The sequence below is a fragment of the Scyliorhinus canicula genome, chromosome 17 (genome assembly GCF_902713615.1).
Source record: "Scyliorhinus canicula chromosome 17, sScyCan1.1, whole genome shotgun sequence".
In the NCBI taxonomy this organism is placed as follows: Eukaryota; Metazoa; Chordata; class Chondrichthyes; order Carcharhiniformes; family Scyliorhinidae; genus Scyliorhinus; species Scyliorhinus canicula.
Window position 1 is genome coordinate 107376961 of NC_052162.1, and position 20435 is coordinate 107397395.

Genomic DNA, 20435 nt, shown 5'->3' on the forward strand with positions numbered 1-20435 from the left:
AGCCTGTGAGCAACAACCAGAACATCCACCATGTGGTAGTAAGATAGTCTGGTCAGGTTAGCCTCAGGTCTCCAGTCAACTCAGCATCGTGTCAACCCACAGTTAAAGTATGTTTAATAGTTAAGATTTCAATAAAATGGAGTTGCATTTCTTCAAGTGTTGGAAGCCTGTCTCTCTCACTGCTATGGTAAACGCAGTCCTCGCAGACCCAGCACATCAGAAAAGTTTAGAGATTTAGTAAAATTTAACACCAAAAAATATGTTGTTTAATTAATCAGTTAAAAGTCTTAAAATGTACACTAAACGATGAGGTTTGTAAGTTGCAGAGCAACAGAAGAAGAAAGATGAAATATTCTGGTTAACATCCTGTCTAACAAATCAGCAGATTCAAGATTTCAGTGTCAGCAACTGTAAAACTTTGTGACAAAATATCAGCTAATCAGGGAAGTTGGTTACTGGGAACTCCAGTAATGTCATAAAGCAGCATCATTCAGCCCAGCTCTTCCCCCCTAAACCTTTGAAAGTGGAACTAGGACAGTTCATGTCCAAAACATCCCACCCTGTTCACACTGAGTATCTCAGTTCAGCGTTCAAAGTTGAACTTTAGAGCCAGTTTGTCCCAGTGGGGCAGTGGAAAGGTGGGAAGCAGCAGAGGCAGTTGATCGGACTGTTTCAAGCTCAGTGACAAAGAAGCTCCATGAGTTGTTCACACTTTCTGGAGGTCAAGATAGACGGCCAATGGGAAAGGGAGAGACTTTCGAGATAGAGATGTATAAAATATTCAACACTATGTTTAACACAAAGGTGGTTTATTTGACAATTATCGAGAATATTAAGACATATAACTGAGATTGATTTTATTAACATCAATAGTAGCAGATCTGAATGAACATATTGCAATCCTGGATGTGATTAATACAAAAGAAAAATCACTGTAGTTACTTGTGAACATCTCAGCAGGTGGGATGAGGTAATGACTCCCTTCCGAGACTCGAAGCTGATGAATGGCCTCTCCCCAGTGTGAGTGTGCTCATGCACAGTGAGATTAGAAGGTTCCCTGAAATCAGTCCCACAATGAGAGTAGCTAAAACGTTTCTCTTCCGTGTGAACACGTTGATGGGACATCAGTTCCCCATAACTTTCAAAACACTTCTCGCAGTCTGGGCTTTGAAATGATCTCTCACCAGTGTGTGTTCGCTGGTGTCTCAGAAGGTAGGATGATTGAGTGAATCCTTTCCCACAGTCTGAGCAAGTGAATAGTCTTTCTCCAGTGTGGCTGTGCTCATGCAAAATGAGATTAAATGATTTCATGAAGACAGTCCCACAGCGAGAGAACCTGAACAGTCTTGCATCAGTTTCAAAAGATTGATGAGACAGCAGCTCCCCAGAAGTCTTAAAGCTCTTTGCACAGTCAGGACATTTAAAAGGTCTCTTCCCAGTGAGAGTCCGCTGGTGTCCCTTCGTGCTCCCGCTGGTGTCCCAGCAGGGTGGATGACCGAGTAAATCCCTTCCCACACTCAGAGCACGTGAACGGCCTCTACACAATGTGAATTTGCTGGCATGCAGTAAGTTAAGATGATGTCTTGAACCCAGTCCCACAGTGAGAGCACTGAATGGTTTCTTAACACTGAACTCGCTGCTGTTTCAGCAAGTGCATTGATTGAGTGAATCCATTCTAACTTCTAACACTCAGAGCAGGTGAACAGTCTCTCCCCAGTATGAAATCCCTCGTGTTGAGTCAGTTAGGATAATCACCTGAATCGAGTCCTGCAGTGAGAGCACCTTGTGAACAAGTTGATGGGACAACAGCTCTCCAGAACTTTTAAAGCACTTCCCACAGTCTGAACACTTAAAAGGTCTCTCATCAGTGGAAACCTGCTGCTGTCTGCAGATGTGCTAAATGAATGAATCCCTACCCACACTGAGAACAGGGGAATGGCACCTGCCCAGTCAGACTGAGGCGATTAGTTTTCAGCTCACTTTCGTTATCAAAATCCTTCCCACTGCCTGCACAGGTCAAAAGTTTCTCCCATTGTGACGGCATTTGTGCTTTGACAGGTCTGATGAGCGGCTGAAGCCTTGTCCACACACAGAACACTTGTACAGTTTCTCCCACTGTGAATGGTGCTTTTTCCTTCCATGTTCAAAAACCAACGATATTCCGGTTGCAGGAAACTGGGCAACGCCGTCAGATCCTGATGTGCTTTTTTCAAAATAAATTTAGAGCACCTAATTATTTGTTTTTCAAATTTTAGGGGCAATTTAGCATGGCCAATTCATCTAACATGCATATTTTTGGTTTGTGGGGGTGAAACCCACGCAGACACGGGGAGAATGTGCAAACACCACACGGACAGTGACCCAGGGCCGGGATTCAAACCCAGGTCCTCAGTGCCGCAGTCTCAGTGCTAACCATTGTGCCACATGCTGCCCTCTGTTGTGCTTTTTGGTTTGAGTTCCCCAACTGCAAATCCTTCCCTTCTAACACACAGTGAAATTGAATTCAAACAGAACAAGGGGAGTGAGAGACAACCCGTAAAAATACAAACGCAGGTTGTGAAATTGAACTGAATTTGTGGGGCTGGCACGAGGAAACGGTGACCATGAAAGCGAGAGGACTGTTGTAAAAACCAACTGTGTCACTAATGTCACTCAGCGGAGAGTGTGAAGGAGCACAAGCCAAATAATGTGGAATGAAAATCAAGACAAATTACTATGGGTGCTAGAATCTGAAACAAAAGCAGACAACATTGAAGAATCTCAACAAGTCTGACAGCATCTGTGGAGAGCAAAAGTTAGCTAACGTTTTGAGACTGGATGATTCTTTGTCAAATCTGGAGAGAACTGGAAGGAAGATGAGATTTATACTGTTGTTGGAGGGGGGGAGCGAAGAACAATGGGTCTGAATAGAGGACCACCAATAGATGGAGATTGACAAAGATGTTGTGGACAGGAAGACAAAGGGAATGTAAATGGGGGAGGGGAAATCAAGGCTAAGAAACGTGCTGATATTGGCACATTAAGAAATTAGAAGGCGCTAATGGCAGAAAAAGGTAAACAGTGTGTCAAAGTACAACTAGGAACAGGTGGGTCAAGTGGGGTGAAGGAAAACCAGATTGATGAAAGAAATGAAAATAAATGGATAGAAATAAAAATGGTGTGAAGGTGGAGGAGAGAGTCGCAGTCTGAAGATTTAACATGCTTAACCGTAAGATGAGGTGCTGTTCCTCCAGTTTGCACTGGGCTTCACTGCAAAATTGCAGCAGGCCAAGGACATGTGGGCATGAGAGCAGGATGGGAAGTTAAAATGACAAACATTGTCTGTGCGGAGTCTGCATGTTCTCCCTGTGTCTGCGTGGGTTTTCTCCCACAACTCCTGAAAAACGAGCTGTTACGTAATTTGGACATTCAGAATTTTCCCTCTGTGTACCCAAACAGGCGCCGGAATGTGTCGACTAGGGGCTTTTCACCGTTAACCTCATTGCAGTGTTAATGTAAGTCTGTTTGTGACACTAAAGATTATTAACAGGAAGGTCTAGGTCCTGCTTGTGGACGGACAAAAGGTGTTCTGCAAAGTGGTCACCCAGTCTGTGTTTAGTCTCTCCAATGAAGAGCAGAACGCACTGGGAGCAGCAACTGCAACAGACCAGATTGAAGGAGATGCACGTGAAGTGTTGCCTCACTTGAAAATAGTGTTTGGGTTCTTGGATGGTGAGTATGAAGGAGGTAAAGGGGCATGTGTCCCACCTTCTATGATTGCATGGGAAGATGCCGTGGGAAGGCGGTGAGGCATTCGAGGTGATAGAGGAGTTGACCAGGGTATCCCGGAGACAACTGTCCCTGCAAAATACTGATGGTAGAGGGAGGGCTAGATGTGTTTGGTGGTGGCTTCATGCTGAACTTGATGGAACTGGTGGAGGACATTCTTTGAATGAGTTGGCTGGTGGGGTGAAAAGTGAGGACAAGGGGGACCCAATCCTGCTACTTGAAGAGGGGAAAGGGTAGGAGCAGTGGTGCGGAAATGGATCTTTGAGAGCCCTGTCGACCACAGTGGGTGGTAAACCACAATTAAGGAAGAATTAAGTCATGTCAGAAGGACTGTTTTGGAAAGTGGAATTAATACAAGTGTATCAGGTTAAAAGTAACTTCAGGTAAAGAGTCAGTAAAACCTACTTTAACAGGGACAGAATAACTGAACATTGGTAAAGAGTCAATTCACGGAAGGTTAAGTGATTGAGAGAATGGTAGCTGCCTGAGTTGACGCAAGGACAAAGAAGTGCTCATCCCTAACACGCAGCCTTAGACCGTAGAACATAGAACAGTACAGCACAGAACAGGCCCTTCGGCCCTCGATGTTGTGCCGAGCTTTGTCCGAAACCAAGATCAAGCGACCCCACTCTGTCATTCTGGTGTGCTCCATTTGCCTATCCAATAACTGCTTGAAGGTTCCTAAAGTGTCCGACTCCACTATCACAGCTGGCAGTCCATTCCACACCATAACCACTCTGTGTGTAAAGAACCTACCTCGGACATCCCTCCTATATCTCTCACCCCAAACCTTCTAGTTCTGCCCCCCTTGTAACAGCTACATCCACCTGAGGAAATAGTCTCTGAACGTCCACTCTATCTATCCCCCTAATCATCTTATAAACCTCTATTAAGTCACCTCTCATCCTCCTTCGCTCCAATGAGAAAAGCCCTAGCTCCCTCAACCTTTCCTCATAAGACCTACCCTCCGATCCAGGCAGCATCCTAGTAAATCTCCTTTGCACCCTTTCTAATGCTTCCACATCCTTCCTGTAATAAGGTGACCAGAACTGCACACAATACTCCAAATGTGGTCTCACCGGGGTCCTGTGCAGTTGCAGCATAACCCCTTGGCTCTTAAACTCAAGCCCCCTGTTAATAAACGCGAACACACTATAGGCCTTCTTCACAGCTCTATCTACTTGAGTGGCAACCTTCAGAGATGTGTGGACATGAACCCCAAGATCTCTCTGTTCCTCCACATTCCTCAGAACCCTGCCGTTACCCTGTAATCCACATTCAAATTTGTCGAACCAAAATGAATCACCTCGCACTTATCAGGGTTAAACTCCATCTGCCATTTTTTGGCCCAGCTCTGCATCCTATCAATGTCTCTTGGCAGCCTACAACAGCCCTCCACTTCATCCACTACTCCACCAATCTTGGTGTCTTCAGCAAATTTACTGACCCACCCTTCAGCTCCTCCTCCAGGTCATTTATAAAAATCACAAATAGCAGAGTACCCAGCACTGATCCCTATGGTACACCGCTGGTAACTGGTCTCCAGTCTGAAAATTTTCTATCCACCATCACCCTCTGTCTTCAATGTAATAGCTAGTTATTTTCTGGTTTAGCACTGGGCGAAATCGCTGGCTTTGAAAGCAGACCAAGACAGACCAGCAGCATGGTTCAATTCCCGTACCAGCCTCCCCGAACAGGCGCCGGAATGTGGCGACTCGGGGCTTTTCACAGTAACTTCATTTGAAGCCTACTTGTGACAATAAGTGATTTTCATTTAATTTCATTTCACTTGGCCAAATTTCCCTCTATCCCAGTGTTCTTCAAACTTTTTTTTTTCCGGGGACCCATTTTTACCAACTGGCCAACCTTCGGGACCCAACCCGGCCGACCTTCGCAACCCACGTGGCCGACCTTTGCAACCCACACTGGCCGGCCTGCGCGACCCACCATTTTCTCTTACGTTGTTTGCGGCTGCCAAAAATGGAGGAAATTGTTTTGGGTCCCTTTGGCCCTCGTACACGCTGCTCCAAAGATACCTGTTGGATGAAGGTGAAGACTCAGGAGAACCGCATCACTGTGGAGAAGTAGATACAGATATGGAAGAAGGAAAGATAAACTATGTACCTTTAGCAGCTGCTGAGGAAGCCCTTTTTGGAGATGGATTACGTAAATAGGTGGAGGGATTACCAAGGACAGGCTGGGCAGTGGTCAATGATAGATTGGAAACGTTAAAGTCAGGAAGGATTGATGGAGGGTTGTCAGCACAGGTGGCAGAACTCGTGGCACTCACACAAGCCCTAAAATTATCTGAAGAAAAGGTAGTAAATATATACACAGACAGCCGGTATGCATTTGGGGTAGTACATGACTATATGATAGCATGGGGAAGAAGAGGATTCATAACGACAGACGGTACTCCAATTAAACACAAACAAAGGATAGAAGCGCTACTAAAGGCTAGTGGGCTCCCGAAGGAGGCGGCAGTAATCAAAATCAAAGCCCACCAACAGGAACCAGGAAAGGATGACCGTAAGTGGCCTAAATTTAAAGGAAATCAAGCCGCAGATAGAGTAGCACAATTAGCATTAGAACAAAAGGCCATTGATGAGCTACCAGTAGCTGTGGCAGACCAGATAAAAGACGAAATAGATATCTTAAAGCTGCACGAGGACATCTCGGAGGAGGAGAGAGGGAAGTGGAAGCCACACGGAGCTAATAGAGAGAATGAAATGAAAATCGCTTATTGTCACAAGTAGGCTTCAAATGAAGTTACTGTGAAAAGCCCCTAGTCGCCACATTCCGGCGCCTATTCGGGGAGGCTGTTACGGAAATCGAAACCGTGCTGCTGGCCTGCTTGGTCTGCTATCAAAGCAAGCAATTTAGCCCTGTGCTAAACAGGTCATAAACAGGAATGATGGTGTGTGGAGATATAATGATAAAGTAGAAGCGCCAGAATGTATGCAAAATACCCTCCTGCAATTACATCATGGACTCTCGCATGTAGGAAGGGAAGCTATGACGACTAGTATAAGAAAGGAATGGTGGTGGAAAGGAATGGGAAGAGACATAGCTCGGTATTTCCACTGAGATGTGACCTGTGCACAATATAATCTCGGTCGACCCATAAAAATAAAAATGGGATACCAGACCCGGCCAAAGAGGCCATGGGAACATCTACAAATAGACTTCACAAGACCCCTACCACCATCCAATGGAAAGACGTATTGTTTGGTGATTATTGATCAGTTTACCTGGTGGGTAATTCCCTACTAGGAATTGTACGGCCACCATGGTGGCCAGGATATTGGCAGAAAAGGTTAATCCGAGATGCTCCAAATTGATTCCGATCAGGGGACGCATTTTACTGGGAAGGTAGTAAAAACGGTGTGCCAACCCGGGGATAAAACAGAAATTCCACATCCCCTACCATCTGGGATGGTAGAGCGAATGAACCGAACCCTTAAAAATGCTTTGGCAAAAGCTATATAGGTGTCAGGAAAAACATGGACTGAGGTATTATCCATAATCCTGATGAAATTAAGAGCTACAACGAATCGTACAACTGGATTAACCCCATATCAATAAATGACTGGAAGAGCGATGCAGCCAACAGAGAATATTATCACTGGTGGGGCCGATGTAGGCCCGTTGAAAGATAGGATTAGACAATATGTATTGGAGCTGAGCGCCCAACTAAAAGAGATGCGTAAATCAGTCAAGGACAATCAGGAACAACGAGACACTCAGAGATAGCTCAAAAAACTTCCTGATGTCCTTACTGCAGGGAGTCGAGTAATGGTAAAAACATTACCTGAAAAACGCGGTTTTGCCCGAGATGGAACGGGACCATACCAGGTTATAATTAGTGGAGATACTTGTGCATGTATAGACATTAGAGGTAAGGGGGTCGGGAAACATTGGACTCAACTTAAAACGCACCCAGGCGACAGTTCAAAAAAAAATGTGATTTGCTTGATTTACAGACCCTCCTCTCAAACCTCCAAGCAAGCTGAACGGGAACGTGGGCAGTAGTGCGTGGCCGGTCTAGGCTTTGGGATATTGTTAATTTAGAGTAATAAGGATGAATCTGATAAAATTGATACTGTGTTTGGGACTGCTGGGAGTCGGCAACTGTCTCCATAACAGCAAACGAGAATTACATGTGAATACGTACCTTTATATGTCCTATGTGTATGCAAGGGATGCCAATGTGTCACAGTGTTGGGTTAGTGCTCATGTACCAATACATGCAAAAGGAGAGATCCCCCAACGTCCCATCTCTTTTAATACTTCTGAAACGGCACAATGGTGGCTAAGGAATGGCGATGCAATCACACCGCGATTAGTATTCTCGCCATTCTTTCACAACAGGAATACTATAGAAAAATGGGAATCGGCTGGGTATTATATGAATCAGTTCGAGGATTGGTATCGACATGAGTATGATGGCCACTATGACCCCCCCTCATTTTGTCCTGACTAATACATCAGGGATAGGCCGCCCAAAGGGAGAAATCTGCTTCCTAAAAACTGGGACACGAGATGCCACCAGAATACGAGATATTTCATGTGAACACTATCTCAATGTCACCCCCTCATACGGCAAAAGCACAACCCTTCAGACTATTATGAACCTGAAAACTCCCAGTAAAACTGAAGGAGGCAACGTAATATTTACAACCTCCTGGATGGGTGATCAAGTGACAAACCTGGCCCTGTACAATGGAAATACGTAAAATAGCAAAGATCTTAGAAGAAGTAGCCAATGACACCAGAGGCATTGCTCAAAATGAGCAACGAGATAGTGGCCATAAGAACGGTGGCCCTACAAAATAGGGCAGCCTTAGATTACCTCCTAACCAGCGAAGGAGGAATTTGTGCCGTGATTGGTTCCGAATGCCTGATAGTTCGGACAATATTACTAACCTTGCTGATCATATTTGGAAGGTCCTACTTGGAAGGTCCTGGGGCTCTTACCTGATGCATGGATTGATGATACTTGTCGGAATTATGATTGTATGTTGTATAATCATTGGATGCATTAACACGTGTTGTAAAATGGCTACGGCTCGAATGATGCCAGTACACTCGGCCCGTAATCAGAACGACATCCTGGTAATGATCACCACAGAACAAGGTGGTGAAGAACGGGGTGACACATATGATGATGTGTTTATAAGTAATTTAAGACTAAACATCGAAACAGGTTATAAGCCCGGGGATGTTTAAATTAGAGACAGGAAGGTGTCTGTCTGACCAAGATCTGAAATTGGAACAAGACAGCAACAGGGATATTGTTGGTCTGAAGAATTGTTGACACAATATTTGTCCAAAAGGAGGGATTGTTCAGGTAAAAATTGTACATGGAGAAGTTCAAATTAAGGGTTGTACATGGAGAAGTTCAAATTAAGGGTCTCTCTATTTTAATTATGCTTGCAATAATGTAATTGGGATTCTGCAAATATCTGGTGCAGCTTTCAATAATATGATTGGAAGATTCTGCAGAGTTCTGATACAAAAGTGCATTAAACTAACCGTTTGCTGTTGAGACACCTGCTATTCTTGTAACTGAAAACAAGGAGTTGTGGACATCAGTTATCAAATGCTTTCAGAGGGATGTGATTGGAAGCTAATTGTTGCTAGGGGCACCTAATTAGTCATGTATGTAACCCCTTCAAGCTAATGAGGAACATGTATAAAAAAGGCTACCTGCCGCTGTGAAATGGAGAAGGTGACTGCGAGCACTGCGGAGTGCCGCTCTTCTCCCAAAAGCTTTTGCCAATAAATGGGCTTGACTCAACTCTTTGGTGTGGGCAGGTTATTAACTACTTCAAGCCCCTAATGGGGCAACAATTGGGGGCCATGGAGCATAGCCTGACAAAGGCAGTGCCATCAGTGATGGGCACCAGGGCTAGAGTCCCCATAGTGCTGGGCACCGACGGGGCCAGCGATAGGGACATGAGGGGGCAGAGTCAGCAATGCCAACCGGGGGCACCGTACAGCCCATTGAACCTGGTTGGGCATGGGGGTATGCATCTTGCAAAGATGTCGGCCTTTCACTCTCTGCAGACAATGGATATTGGAATTCAACCAGCAATTATGGCCTTCCTCCTAGTCTCTGCAGCCTTCGGGGATGCCCTGTGGCTGTACGAGCTGGAGCTTCACGAGGAGGAGACAGCTGCAGCAGCGGAACCTGCCCCAGAGGAACAGGAGGCAGCCACACAGGATGGAGAGCTGAACCTCCCAACAAGCCGAGGAGGAGGAGGTGCCAAGGAGGTCCCTCATGAGGCCTTGTGTGTACCAGAAGCACATGTCATTCGAGGACCTGCCGGACCAGGCATGCAATTGAAGAATCCGGCTGAGCAGCGGGACATTGCGACATATATCGACGGGGTGGCCTGGGTCCAGATGGTGATCGACAGGATGCATGTCGCCCACAGGCACCTGCAGATGACCGGACAATCTACACAAATCAAAAGAGGTTCCATTCGATAAATGCTCGCGGTCTTTGCCTCAAGACTCAGTGTGCCCTATCGAGTGCTGGCGCAGTAAATACCTCATCACAGACTCTTCAATTGGGAAAATTTCGCAACAAAGTATTTGGTCGGCCATATTCCCTCAACTCCCTTGGGTAGACCCACTTGCCTCAGGTTCATGCGCTTGGATCTATTTTCTAAATCATCCGGCTTCCCCTTGAAGCCCTTGTTCCTATCCCCAACGATTGCCATTGCAGCCTTCAATGATGCAAATCTGTCTTCCTAAAGGGATATGGCCTCCTCCACATTTTTCAATTTCTCCGCCTGCACCCTACTGCTTTAATTGTTTTGCTCAGCTGCTCCCTGACTGGGCATAACGATTCCTCTATTTTGACTTTAAATTAAGCTTTCAATTACTCACTGTTTTTCTTGAAGAGCTCATCTATTTCTTCACCAAATTTCTTCAATTCTCCGACTACCACTCCATGTCGTGGGTGATAGGCATGGCCAGTTCCTCTGCCATCTAGGATGCCTCATTGCTCATGCTCAACATCTGCAACTTCATCCCTCCGCCCCTTTTCGATATCACTTTCGACATTGCACTCTTTGTGGTCAGTTTCACTTCGGAGAAGAGTCCATTTTTAAAAAAAAAGCAAATTCCTCCGATCGGGTAGATAAGCCCAACACACCAGAGCCTGCCTGGGAGTCATCTGAGATGTGGCCACTACTTCATGCCGCAGCACCGGAGGTCCACACCTTCAGGTGTTAAACTACGTTTTCAAATTTTCTCCTTTAGAGAAGGCAGACTACGAAAAGCTGTTCATATTGGCTGATCTGAAAAGGATTATAGGACACAAATTTATGAATTTGGGCAATACAACGGGGATGGGAAGAAGAAATTTTGCATGCTGAGTGGGAATACCATGGAACTTACTTTCAAAGGCGGATAACATCTAGGTCCTGATGAATCGGGTGCCTCTGCTGTGATATTTGAATTGAGTCTCCGGTTAATGCAAATTATCTTCGCATATCCTGCAATGAAGGTTAGAATTTGAGAAAAGACAAACACTTATCTTCTTTGGAGTTTTCTGCGTATGAATCCTCCCCTTTTGAGCCTCTGTAAAAGGAGTTTCAAAAATCCATCAGTGTCAGAGCAGGATAGAAAGTCACAATATTTTCTCCTCCTGCTGCTTGGAACAGGGTGCTCGTGCATGCGCTCTGCTCCAGATTGCCCCAGTACAAATGGATGGCGTTACCTCAGGGAGTCCAATTCAGGCAGCTGCTGCCGCAGTCTCGCTTGGTGCAAACGTAGCACCGATTGGTTCTTATTCGGGGTTTGAGTTCATTACGGGGTGCCTATTAAACCTCTTCACCCACTCCTCTGCCTCAATTGCCCTTGTACAATCAGCAATTTCTCTCCACGGACGAATGCGAGTTGACAACATCCCTCTGTCTGGAGCCTATCCTGAGCATGCACCGGTTGGATTCCTCAAAACGCATGCTCCATTCGCAACTCACTGTGCCATAGAATCATAGAATTTACAGTGCAGAAGGAGGTCATTGGGCCCATCAAGTCTGCACCGGCCCTTGGAAAGACAACCCCACTTAAGCCCATGCCTCCACCCCATCCCCACAACCTAGTATCCCGACGTAACCTTTTTGGATATTGAGGGCAATTTATCATGGCCAATCCGCCTAACCTGCACATCTTTGGAGGAAACCAGAGCACCTGGGGAGAACATGCAAACTCTGCTCAGACAGTGACCCAAGCTGGGAATCGAACCTGGGACCCTGGAGCTGTGAAACAACTGCGCTAACCACTGTGTTTGCACAGGGATTTCATGCAAGGCTAGTGCCGATTCTGATGCGCTGTGAATGCTGGGTAACAGCCACGCCATTTAAAAGAAAAATTATCGCATATAATTATTTTTTTAAATCTATTTTATTGAACATTGTTAGATAAGTACAAAACAATAAGACAAGAAAGAAAACAAGCAACGATAACTCCCAACCGCCCAGAACCCTACCCACTCAACAGCTGACAGTTACAAGCGCCTTGAAGTATAAAATAAACGGCTGCCAACTTTTGTCGAACCCCTTAATTGCACCCTTCACGGTGAACTTAATTTTCTCAAGATGCAGGAACTCCATCAGATCCCCCAGCCATAGTGAGGACTTGGGGAGAGAAGCTGACCTCCACTCCAACAGAACTCACCTGCGAGCGATCAGTAAGGTCAAGGCAAAACCATCCACCCCCGCACCTGTCTGCAGCTCCAGCATGTCTGACAATCCAAATATGGTCCCTAAGGTGACAAATTAAGTTCTTTACCATCAGTCTGGTCTCAATAAAACTCGAGAGGGATCTGTAGGTATGGCATTATTTACATAGAATTTTTTTTTAACATAGAATTTACAGTGCAGAAGGAGGTCATTCGGCCCATCGAGTCTGCACCGGCTCCTGGAAAGAGCACCCTACCCAAGGTCAACACCTCCACCCTATCCCCATAACCCAGTAACCCCACCCAACACTAAGGGCAATTTTGGACATTAAGGGCAATTTATCATGGCCAATCCACCTAACCTGCACATCTTTGGACTGTGGAGGAAACCGGAGTACCCGGAGGAAACCCACGCACACACAGGGAGGATGTGCAGACTCCGCACAGACAGTGACCCAAGCCGGAATTGAACCTGGGACCCTGGAGCTGTGACGCGATTGTGCTATCCACAATGCTACCGTGCTGCCCAATTTATTTTTAAACAACTTGCAAGGCTGACCCGCTCTATAGAGATTCAGAACACATACAGTCTCCTGAAGCTCCCAGAACCAAGTGAGGCCAAGGACAAAGCGATCTCTGCACATATCATTCAAATGGCATCAAGTTTCACATACAAGATTCCTGTAGGCCATCCTATACACCTCCTGACCTGGCCATATATCCTGATTGGCTCACTTCGCATTCCTCAACCCTGGGCCTCTTGTTACCCAGCATTCTAGCGTTCATTAGCAGAGGGATTGAACTTAAGAGCCGTGAAGTGATTATGCAGTTGTACAAAACCTTGGTACGGCCACATTTGGAGTACTGTGTGCAGTTCTGGTCACCACATTTTTGGAAGGATGTGGAAGCTTTGGAAAAGGTGCAAAGGAGATTTACCAGGGTGTTGCCTGGAATGGAGAGTAGGTCTTATGAGGAAAGGTTGAGGGTGGTAGGCCTTTTCTCATTAGAACGGAGAAGGATGAGGGGTGACTTGATAGAGGTTTATCAGATGATCAGGGGAAGATAGACAGTCAGAAACTTTTTCCCCGGGTAGAACAAACCATTACAAGGGGACATAAATTTAAGGTAAATGGTGGAAGATATAGGGGGAATGTCAGAGGTAGGTTCTTTACCCAGAGAGTAGTGGGGGCATGGAATGCACTGCCTGTGGAAGTAGTTGAGTCGGAAATGTTAGGGACCTTCAAGCGGCTATTGGATAGGTACATGGATTAGGGTAGAATAATGGAGTATAGATTAATTTGTTCTTAAGGGCAGCATGGTAGCATTGTGGATAGCACAATTGCTTCACAGCTCCAGGGTCCCAGGTTCGATTCCGGCTTGGGTCACTGTCTGTGTGGAGTCTGCACATCCTCCCCGTGTGTGCGTGGGTTTCCTCCGTGTGCTCCGGTTTCCTCCCACAGTTCAAAGATGTGCAGGTTGGGTGGATTGGCCATTATAAATTGCCCTTAGTGTCCAAAATTCTATGATAATCTATGATTAACCAAGGACAAAAGTTTGGCACATCGTGGGCCGAAGGGCCTGTTCTGTGCTGTATTTCTCTACGTTCTATGTTCTATATTCTTTTCACCATCCTCTGCACGAGGCTCCCCTCCCCCCTTTCTGGCCATGCTTCGCTCAATTTCTTTGTTCTTTGTCTGTTAACTCACTACCATCAGACCGGCTCTATCCTCTACATTATTCTAACTAATTACCCTAATTTATATCACATTCGTTTTTTCCAATTCCTCAAAGGGACTGGGCTCCAATTTCATTTGTAGAATCGCCGACATGGTGACGAAAGAAGGAGACCATGACTAGAACATATGCACATGGTTTGCCGGGCTCCTCCCTCAGCACTCACATTTATCCACCACTCGGCTAAATAGCCGATTCATCCCAGACCTTGTTAAATGCGCCCAGTGTCCCACCTTTAACTGCTAAGTCCAAGTCATGTGCATGGTGAACTGATGTTCATCCTTCACAGGGCTTCAAACCACACACCCTTCTCCAATTCCGTCCCAACTCCTCCTCCAACTTGGCTATAATCACCTCCAGGGATGTGATATCCTCTGCTAGTATTTTCATGTAAATTCCCAAACTAATCCCCTCCTTCTTCCCGCGAGAGACAGAACACTTTCCAACAGCTATGGTGGCAGCACTACAGCAAAAGGTGGGAAGACCTTCCTCAAAAAGTCCCGAACCTGCAGATACTTAATATTTTCTACTGTGGGAGCTCAAACTTCTCCGATAACTCCTCTAAACTCATGAACCACTCCTCCAGAAACAAATCCCTCATTCCTTCCACCCTATTGTCCTTCCAGCAACTAATCTTGCCAACTGGAACATATGGTTAGCACAAATTGGCACCAACTTCGATACCGCTCCTCATTTGGAGTGCTGTCCAAATAATCTCCATATCTTCAGCGTAGCAGCCACCACCAGATTACATGATTATCTCCCAGGTGAAAACGGAAGCAAAGCCATCAAGAATGCCCGCAGCCCCGAGCTCCTACATGAACCTGACTCTATCTCAACCCAAAGTGCCTCCTGGTTCCCGCACCATCCCAACTGCCTGCTGGTCCCCGCACCACCCCAACACATCTCTGCATTTGCCACCCAATCATAATATATCAGGCTCGGCAAATTCAATCCCATGGACTGCTGATCCTTGGGCAGGAACATTTTCAGAATCCTGCATACCTTGCCTGCCCCTATGAAGGCTGAGATTCATCTCTCTACCACCATAGAAAATGCTTTAGGTTAAAAAAAGGGAGACATTGGAATAGAAACAAAAACCATGGCAAAATGTTTGAACTGGGCCTATCAAAGACAGGGGGGGCTATCCACCTCTGGAGATTGGCCTTAATCCTACTCACCAGACCCGTAAAGTTCAATTTGTGAAGCCAGGCCCAGTCACGAGGCGGCCCAGTCCCAAGGCACCTGCACCCCAAGGTACCTGTAGTGAGTGACCATCAGACGCAATGGCAATACTAACAGATTAGCTCCATTCTCTGACGGAGTAACTGAAAAATGTTCACTTTTCTCCACATTTAGCTTATATCCAGAAAAAGCCTCCAAACGCTTCAACAGGGTAATTATGTCCCCATTGTGGGGACCATGTCCGCAACATGCAATAACAGATCATCAGTGTGCAGGGACACCCTATGCTCCCTCACTATCTCCCTCGACGTATCTAAATTCCTCAAATCGATGACCAAAGGCTCAGGGGCCAACGCGAACAGGAGAGGAGACATAGGTCACCCCTGCCTCATTCCCTGTGCAACTGGAAAAACCTTGAACTCCCATTATTCGTACAATTGCTGGTCTTAGGTTCCTTATATAATGGCTTAATCCAGAACACAAACTTGGACCCTATTCTAAACTGCTCCAACGCCGTGAAGAAGTAACTCCACTCTACTCTACCGAAGGGTGTCTCTGCATCTGACACCACAATAACCTCCTGTTCCAGCCTTCCAATGATGGTAAAATCAGTCAAGAAGTGCCTGCCCTGTACGATCCTTCCCAACAACTTGTGGGAGATACTACTGCAACCTGAACACCAATACTTTAGCCAAAACCTTTGCATCTTCATTCAGTAAAGGGGTCCTCCACCTCTGTGTGTTACAGAGCCTGCCAGCCTGTCCCACCTCCACCAATGTGAGTTACAGAGCCGCAGTCTCTGTCTAATGTCCCCACTTCACCTGAGTCACAGAGCCTGCAGCCTCAGTCTAATAACCACCCTCTGTCTGAGTTCCAGAGCTTGCAGGCTCTGTCTAAGGCTCCACCTCAGGCTCACAAAGCCTGCATGCAGCCTGTCTAATGTACCTGCTCCACCTCTGTGAGTTACAAAGGCTGCAGCCTGTATCTAATAATAATAATCTTTATTGTCACAAGTAGGCTTGCATTGCAATGAAGTTACTGTGACAAGCCATTAGTCGCCACATTGCGTGGCGATACTTGCGTTGGACTGAGCACAGTAAGAAGTCTGACAATACCAGGTTGAAGTCCAACACGTTTGTTTCAAACACTAGCTCTCGAATGTCGAGCTTATATAACAGCATATCTTTCAGGACTAGTGGGAGGAAACCGGGGCACCCGGAGGAAACCCATTCAGACAAGGAGACAAGAGGAGAACATGCAAACTCTGTACAGACAGTGCCCCAGCCGGGAATCGAACCTGGGACCCTGGCGCTGTGAAGCCACAGCGCTAACCACTAACCTACCGTGCTGCCCAATGCCCCTCCCCCCCACCTCAGTGAGTTGCTGAGCCTCTGTCTAATATCGCTCCTGCACCTCCGAGCCACAAAGCCTGCAGCTTCTGTACAATGTCCCCACTCCATCTCTGTGAGTTAGTGCATGTAGCCTCAGTCGAGTGTCTGTTCCGGACCTCCCTCGTCCCTCCACAGCGGTTCACACTTCCTGCAACCAGACGGAGCCCACCCCTACACACCGCAGCCTTTCTGATGGAGATAGGCGCCCTCACACGCGGTGCACAGAGTCAAGCCATCCGCCATTATACCGGAAATTTTAAGGCAGCTGACAGTTCGTTCTTTGAATTTTGATTAAGTGTGTTATTTAGAACTAACCGGGCCGCAGTATCTTTACCATTGGCATGCACGGGTTAACGCTCACGATCCTCAAACAAGCAATGTTCAGTGATGCGCAATCGTGGTCACCATCATTATTGGGCATTGTGGCGTAATGCGCATGCGGTGTCGCCATATTTGTAAAGGGGCAATGTGCAGCAGGCAGAGAGAGCCATGTAGGTACAGGAAGAGAAATTGCAGTAAATCTGTCTCTTGAGCAGAGTGAAAATCCTTTTGGAAAGTAATTTTAGTGTTTTCGAAACGAGGGTTTCCGAACGACAGACTCAAACTAAAACTCCCGTCAAGGTCTGAGAGATTCACTCGCTATTTCATGACCCGAATACCGGTAAACATTTTGAAAGTGGAAGGAAAAATGTTTGTTCTGTCTGTGGGGTAAGATTTCGGATATCAGAGTGACTGAGACTCTTTTTATGTTAAAGTTGAGTTCAATTACACTGATCTCATTGGCAAAGGTAAATAATTTGCTTTTGTATTATGTATACTTTTTTATCAATTTGCAGAATGTGGGTGTTGCTGGCTAGGCCGACATTTATTGCTTATTCCTAATAATAATTATAATAATAATTGCATATTGTCACAAGTAGGCTTCAATGAAGTTACTGTGAAAAGCCCCTAGTCGCCACATTCTGGTGCCTGTTCTGGGAGGCCGGTACGGGAATTGTACCCGTGCTGCTTGCCTTGTTCTGCGTTACAAGCCAGCTGCTAAACCGGCCCTGGAGAAGGTGGTGCTGAGTTGCCTTCTTGAACTGCTGCAGTCCACGTGGTGCAGATCCACCCAGAGTGCAGGCAAATCGAATTGTTTCATCAAAAAACTATATTAGCTTTGAGGTAGCTAAAATTGGTCGACTATTGCCTGACGTTATCAGTGAGAGTTACAGTGGGGCAGCACGGTAGCATGGTGGTTAGCATAAATGCTTCACAGCTCCAGGGTCCCAGGTTCGATTCCCGGCTGGGTCACTGTCTGTGTGGAGTCTGCACGTCCTCCCCGTGTGTGCGTGGGTTTCCTCCGGCTGCTCCGGTTTCCTCCCACAGTCCAAAGATGTGCGGGTTAGGTGGATTGGCCATGCTAAAAATTGCCCGTAGTGTCCTAAAAAGTACGGTTAAGGGGGGGGGGGGTTGTTCGGTTACGGGTATAGGGTGGATACGTGGGCTTGAGTAGGGTGATCATTGCTCGGCACAACATCGAGGGCCGAAGGGCCTGTTCTGTGCTGTACTGTTCTATGTTCTATGATAGTCCCAGTTTTTATTAACATTTGTTCATAGAATAGATCACAGATTTTACAGTGGAGTAGGAGGCCATTTGGCCCATCAAGTCTGCAACGGCCCTTGGAAAGAGCACCCCACTTAAACCCATGCCTGTACCCTAACCCATTAAACCCACCCAACCTTTTTTTTTTGGACACTAAGGGCAATTTAGCATGGCCAATCCACCTAACCTGCACATCTTTGGAATGTGGGAGGAAACCCATGCAGACACTGGGAGGATGTGCTTTCCTATGCATTATATGTAAATCCCTCATAATTTTATATATTCCTCCCTTCAGCCTCCTGTTCGAAACAAAACAACACCAGCGAACCAACAAAATAAAATTCTCCATTTTTGGCACATCTTAAATCTCCTCTGAACCCTCCCTAATCACATCCTTCCTGTACTCTAGCTTGATCCAACTTGTATTTATTCAGTTCCAGCAGAACTGCCCTGCTTATATATTCTACTATTTTGGTAATGGAGGTAGTAATCTTGTAGCTTTCTTAATAACCTTATTTACCTGTCCTAACTTCTGTTGACATACACTCCAAGATCCCTGTGAAATTCTCAATGTCCTACCATCAATAATCCTTTACCTTGACTTCCTTATTTCTTTCTCACTGTCAAGCATACCAACATGTTTGTGTCATCTGCAAACTTCTTATTCACAACACTACATCAAATCCAAATCAATGCGCTCAGCCAGGAATCCTGCAAAATCTCACCACTGGAAACAGCCTTCGAGTCACAAATCAACACCCATCGACGATCATTGATCACTCCTGTCATTGATCCAATTTTACATCCACTTGTAACTGTCTCTTGGATCTCTCAAGCTTTATTTTGCTGACCTGTTTGTCATGTGGGACCAGAGAATGTTTTAGATCATAGAATTTACAGTGCAGAAGGAGGCCATTTGGCCCATCGGGTCTGCACCGGCTCCTTGAAAGAGCACCCTACCAAGGTCAACACCTCCACGCTATCCCCATAACCTAGTAACCCCACCCAACACTAAGGGCAATTTTGGACACTAAGGGCAATTTATCATGGCCAATCCACCTAACCTGCACATCTTTGGACTGTGGGAGGAAACCGGAGCACCCGGAGGAAACCCACCCACGCATGTGCAGACTCCACACTCCCAAGCCGGGAATCGAACCTGGGACCCTGGAGCTGTGAAGCCGTTGTGCTATCAACAATGTTACCGTGCTGCCCTTGTGGGAGATTCTAAAACTATCGGCCAGAATACATGACCGTTACTGATCAATCCAACAGGGAAATAAGGAGTTTTCTTTAGAGAGTGGTTAGAATGTGGAACTCTCTACCACCAGAACTGGTTGTGGCAAAAAAAACTGAGACACCTTCTAAGGAAACTAGACAAGTAATTGAGAGAAAAGGAAATAAAAAGATAAACTGAAAGACTGAGCTGAGGTAGATGGGATGAGAAGAGAGGTGTGTGGTGTATAGAAACCAGCAGAGACTAGTTGGTCCAAATTACCTGTTTCTATTCTGTATATTGTAATTCTATGTGAACTCTTTTCACAAGGTCTGAGAAGAGGAGGATTTACAATCTGGGGAGAGGATTGTACGGCAGGAACAGAACTTCAGCCTGGAAACAGTCCAGGAGCACGAGGACCATCCATATATTAATAATAATAATCTTTTATTTTCACATGTACAAAGTTACTGTGAAAAGCCCCTCGTTGCCACATTCCGGCGCCTATTCGGGTAAGCTGGTACGGGAATTGAACCTGCACTGCTGGCCTTGTTCTGCATCACAAACCAGCTGTCTAGCCCACTGAGCTAAACCAGCTAAACCTTGTTCCTCTTTGATAGAATCAAACCAGTGTTTATTCTCCATCTAGTTAACAGACATTTCATTTTGTACAGCTTGTACTGAACTCCATGGCAACACAGATATTGTGCTTCTCTCTTCCTAATCGTCAAATTCAGATTTGTTCCTCCCAGTTTATCTAATACATCATCTGCACCTTCCCAATTAGCCTCCCAATCCCACCCACATCTCACATTGAGCTGTTAATGTAACAAGTAGCGTGGTTCTCGCTGCTAGGGTTGA

At 46.0% G+C, this 20435-nt stretch overlaps 1 protein-coding gene across 3 annotated transcripts in view; it reads right to left on the minus strand.

Moving 5' to 3' along the window:
• Window positions 1-792: 792 nt before the first annotated feature.
• Window positions 793-20435, minus strand: part of LOC119951692 (zinc finger protein 418-like) — a 71408-nt gene continuing 51765 nt past the window's right edge. Inside the window, exons 1-4 of one of the 3 annotated variants that reach the window (XR_005457654.1) lie at window positions 17108-17183; window positions 11179-11276; window positions 10666-11078; window positions 793-2203 (exon numbers count right to left, since the gene is read on the minus strand). Coding sequence is in view for 1 of the 3 variants with exons in the window: in XM_038774933.1 (XP_038630861.1) it covers window positions 11037-11078; window positions 11179-11276 (140 nt within the window). In the remaining 2 variants the exon portion in view is untranslated. Of the gene's footprint in view, window positions 2204-10665; window positions 11079-11178; window positions 11277-16753; window positions 16888-17107; window positions 17184-20435 lie in introns of those variants that run through there. The other 2 variants (XR_005457655.1, XM_038774933.1) reach the window with 2 other exon arrangements.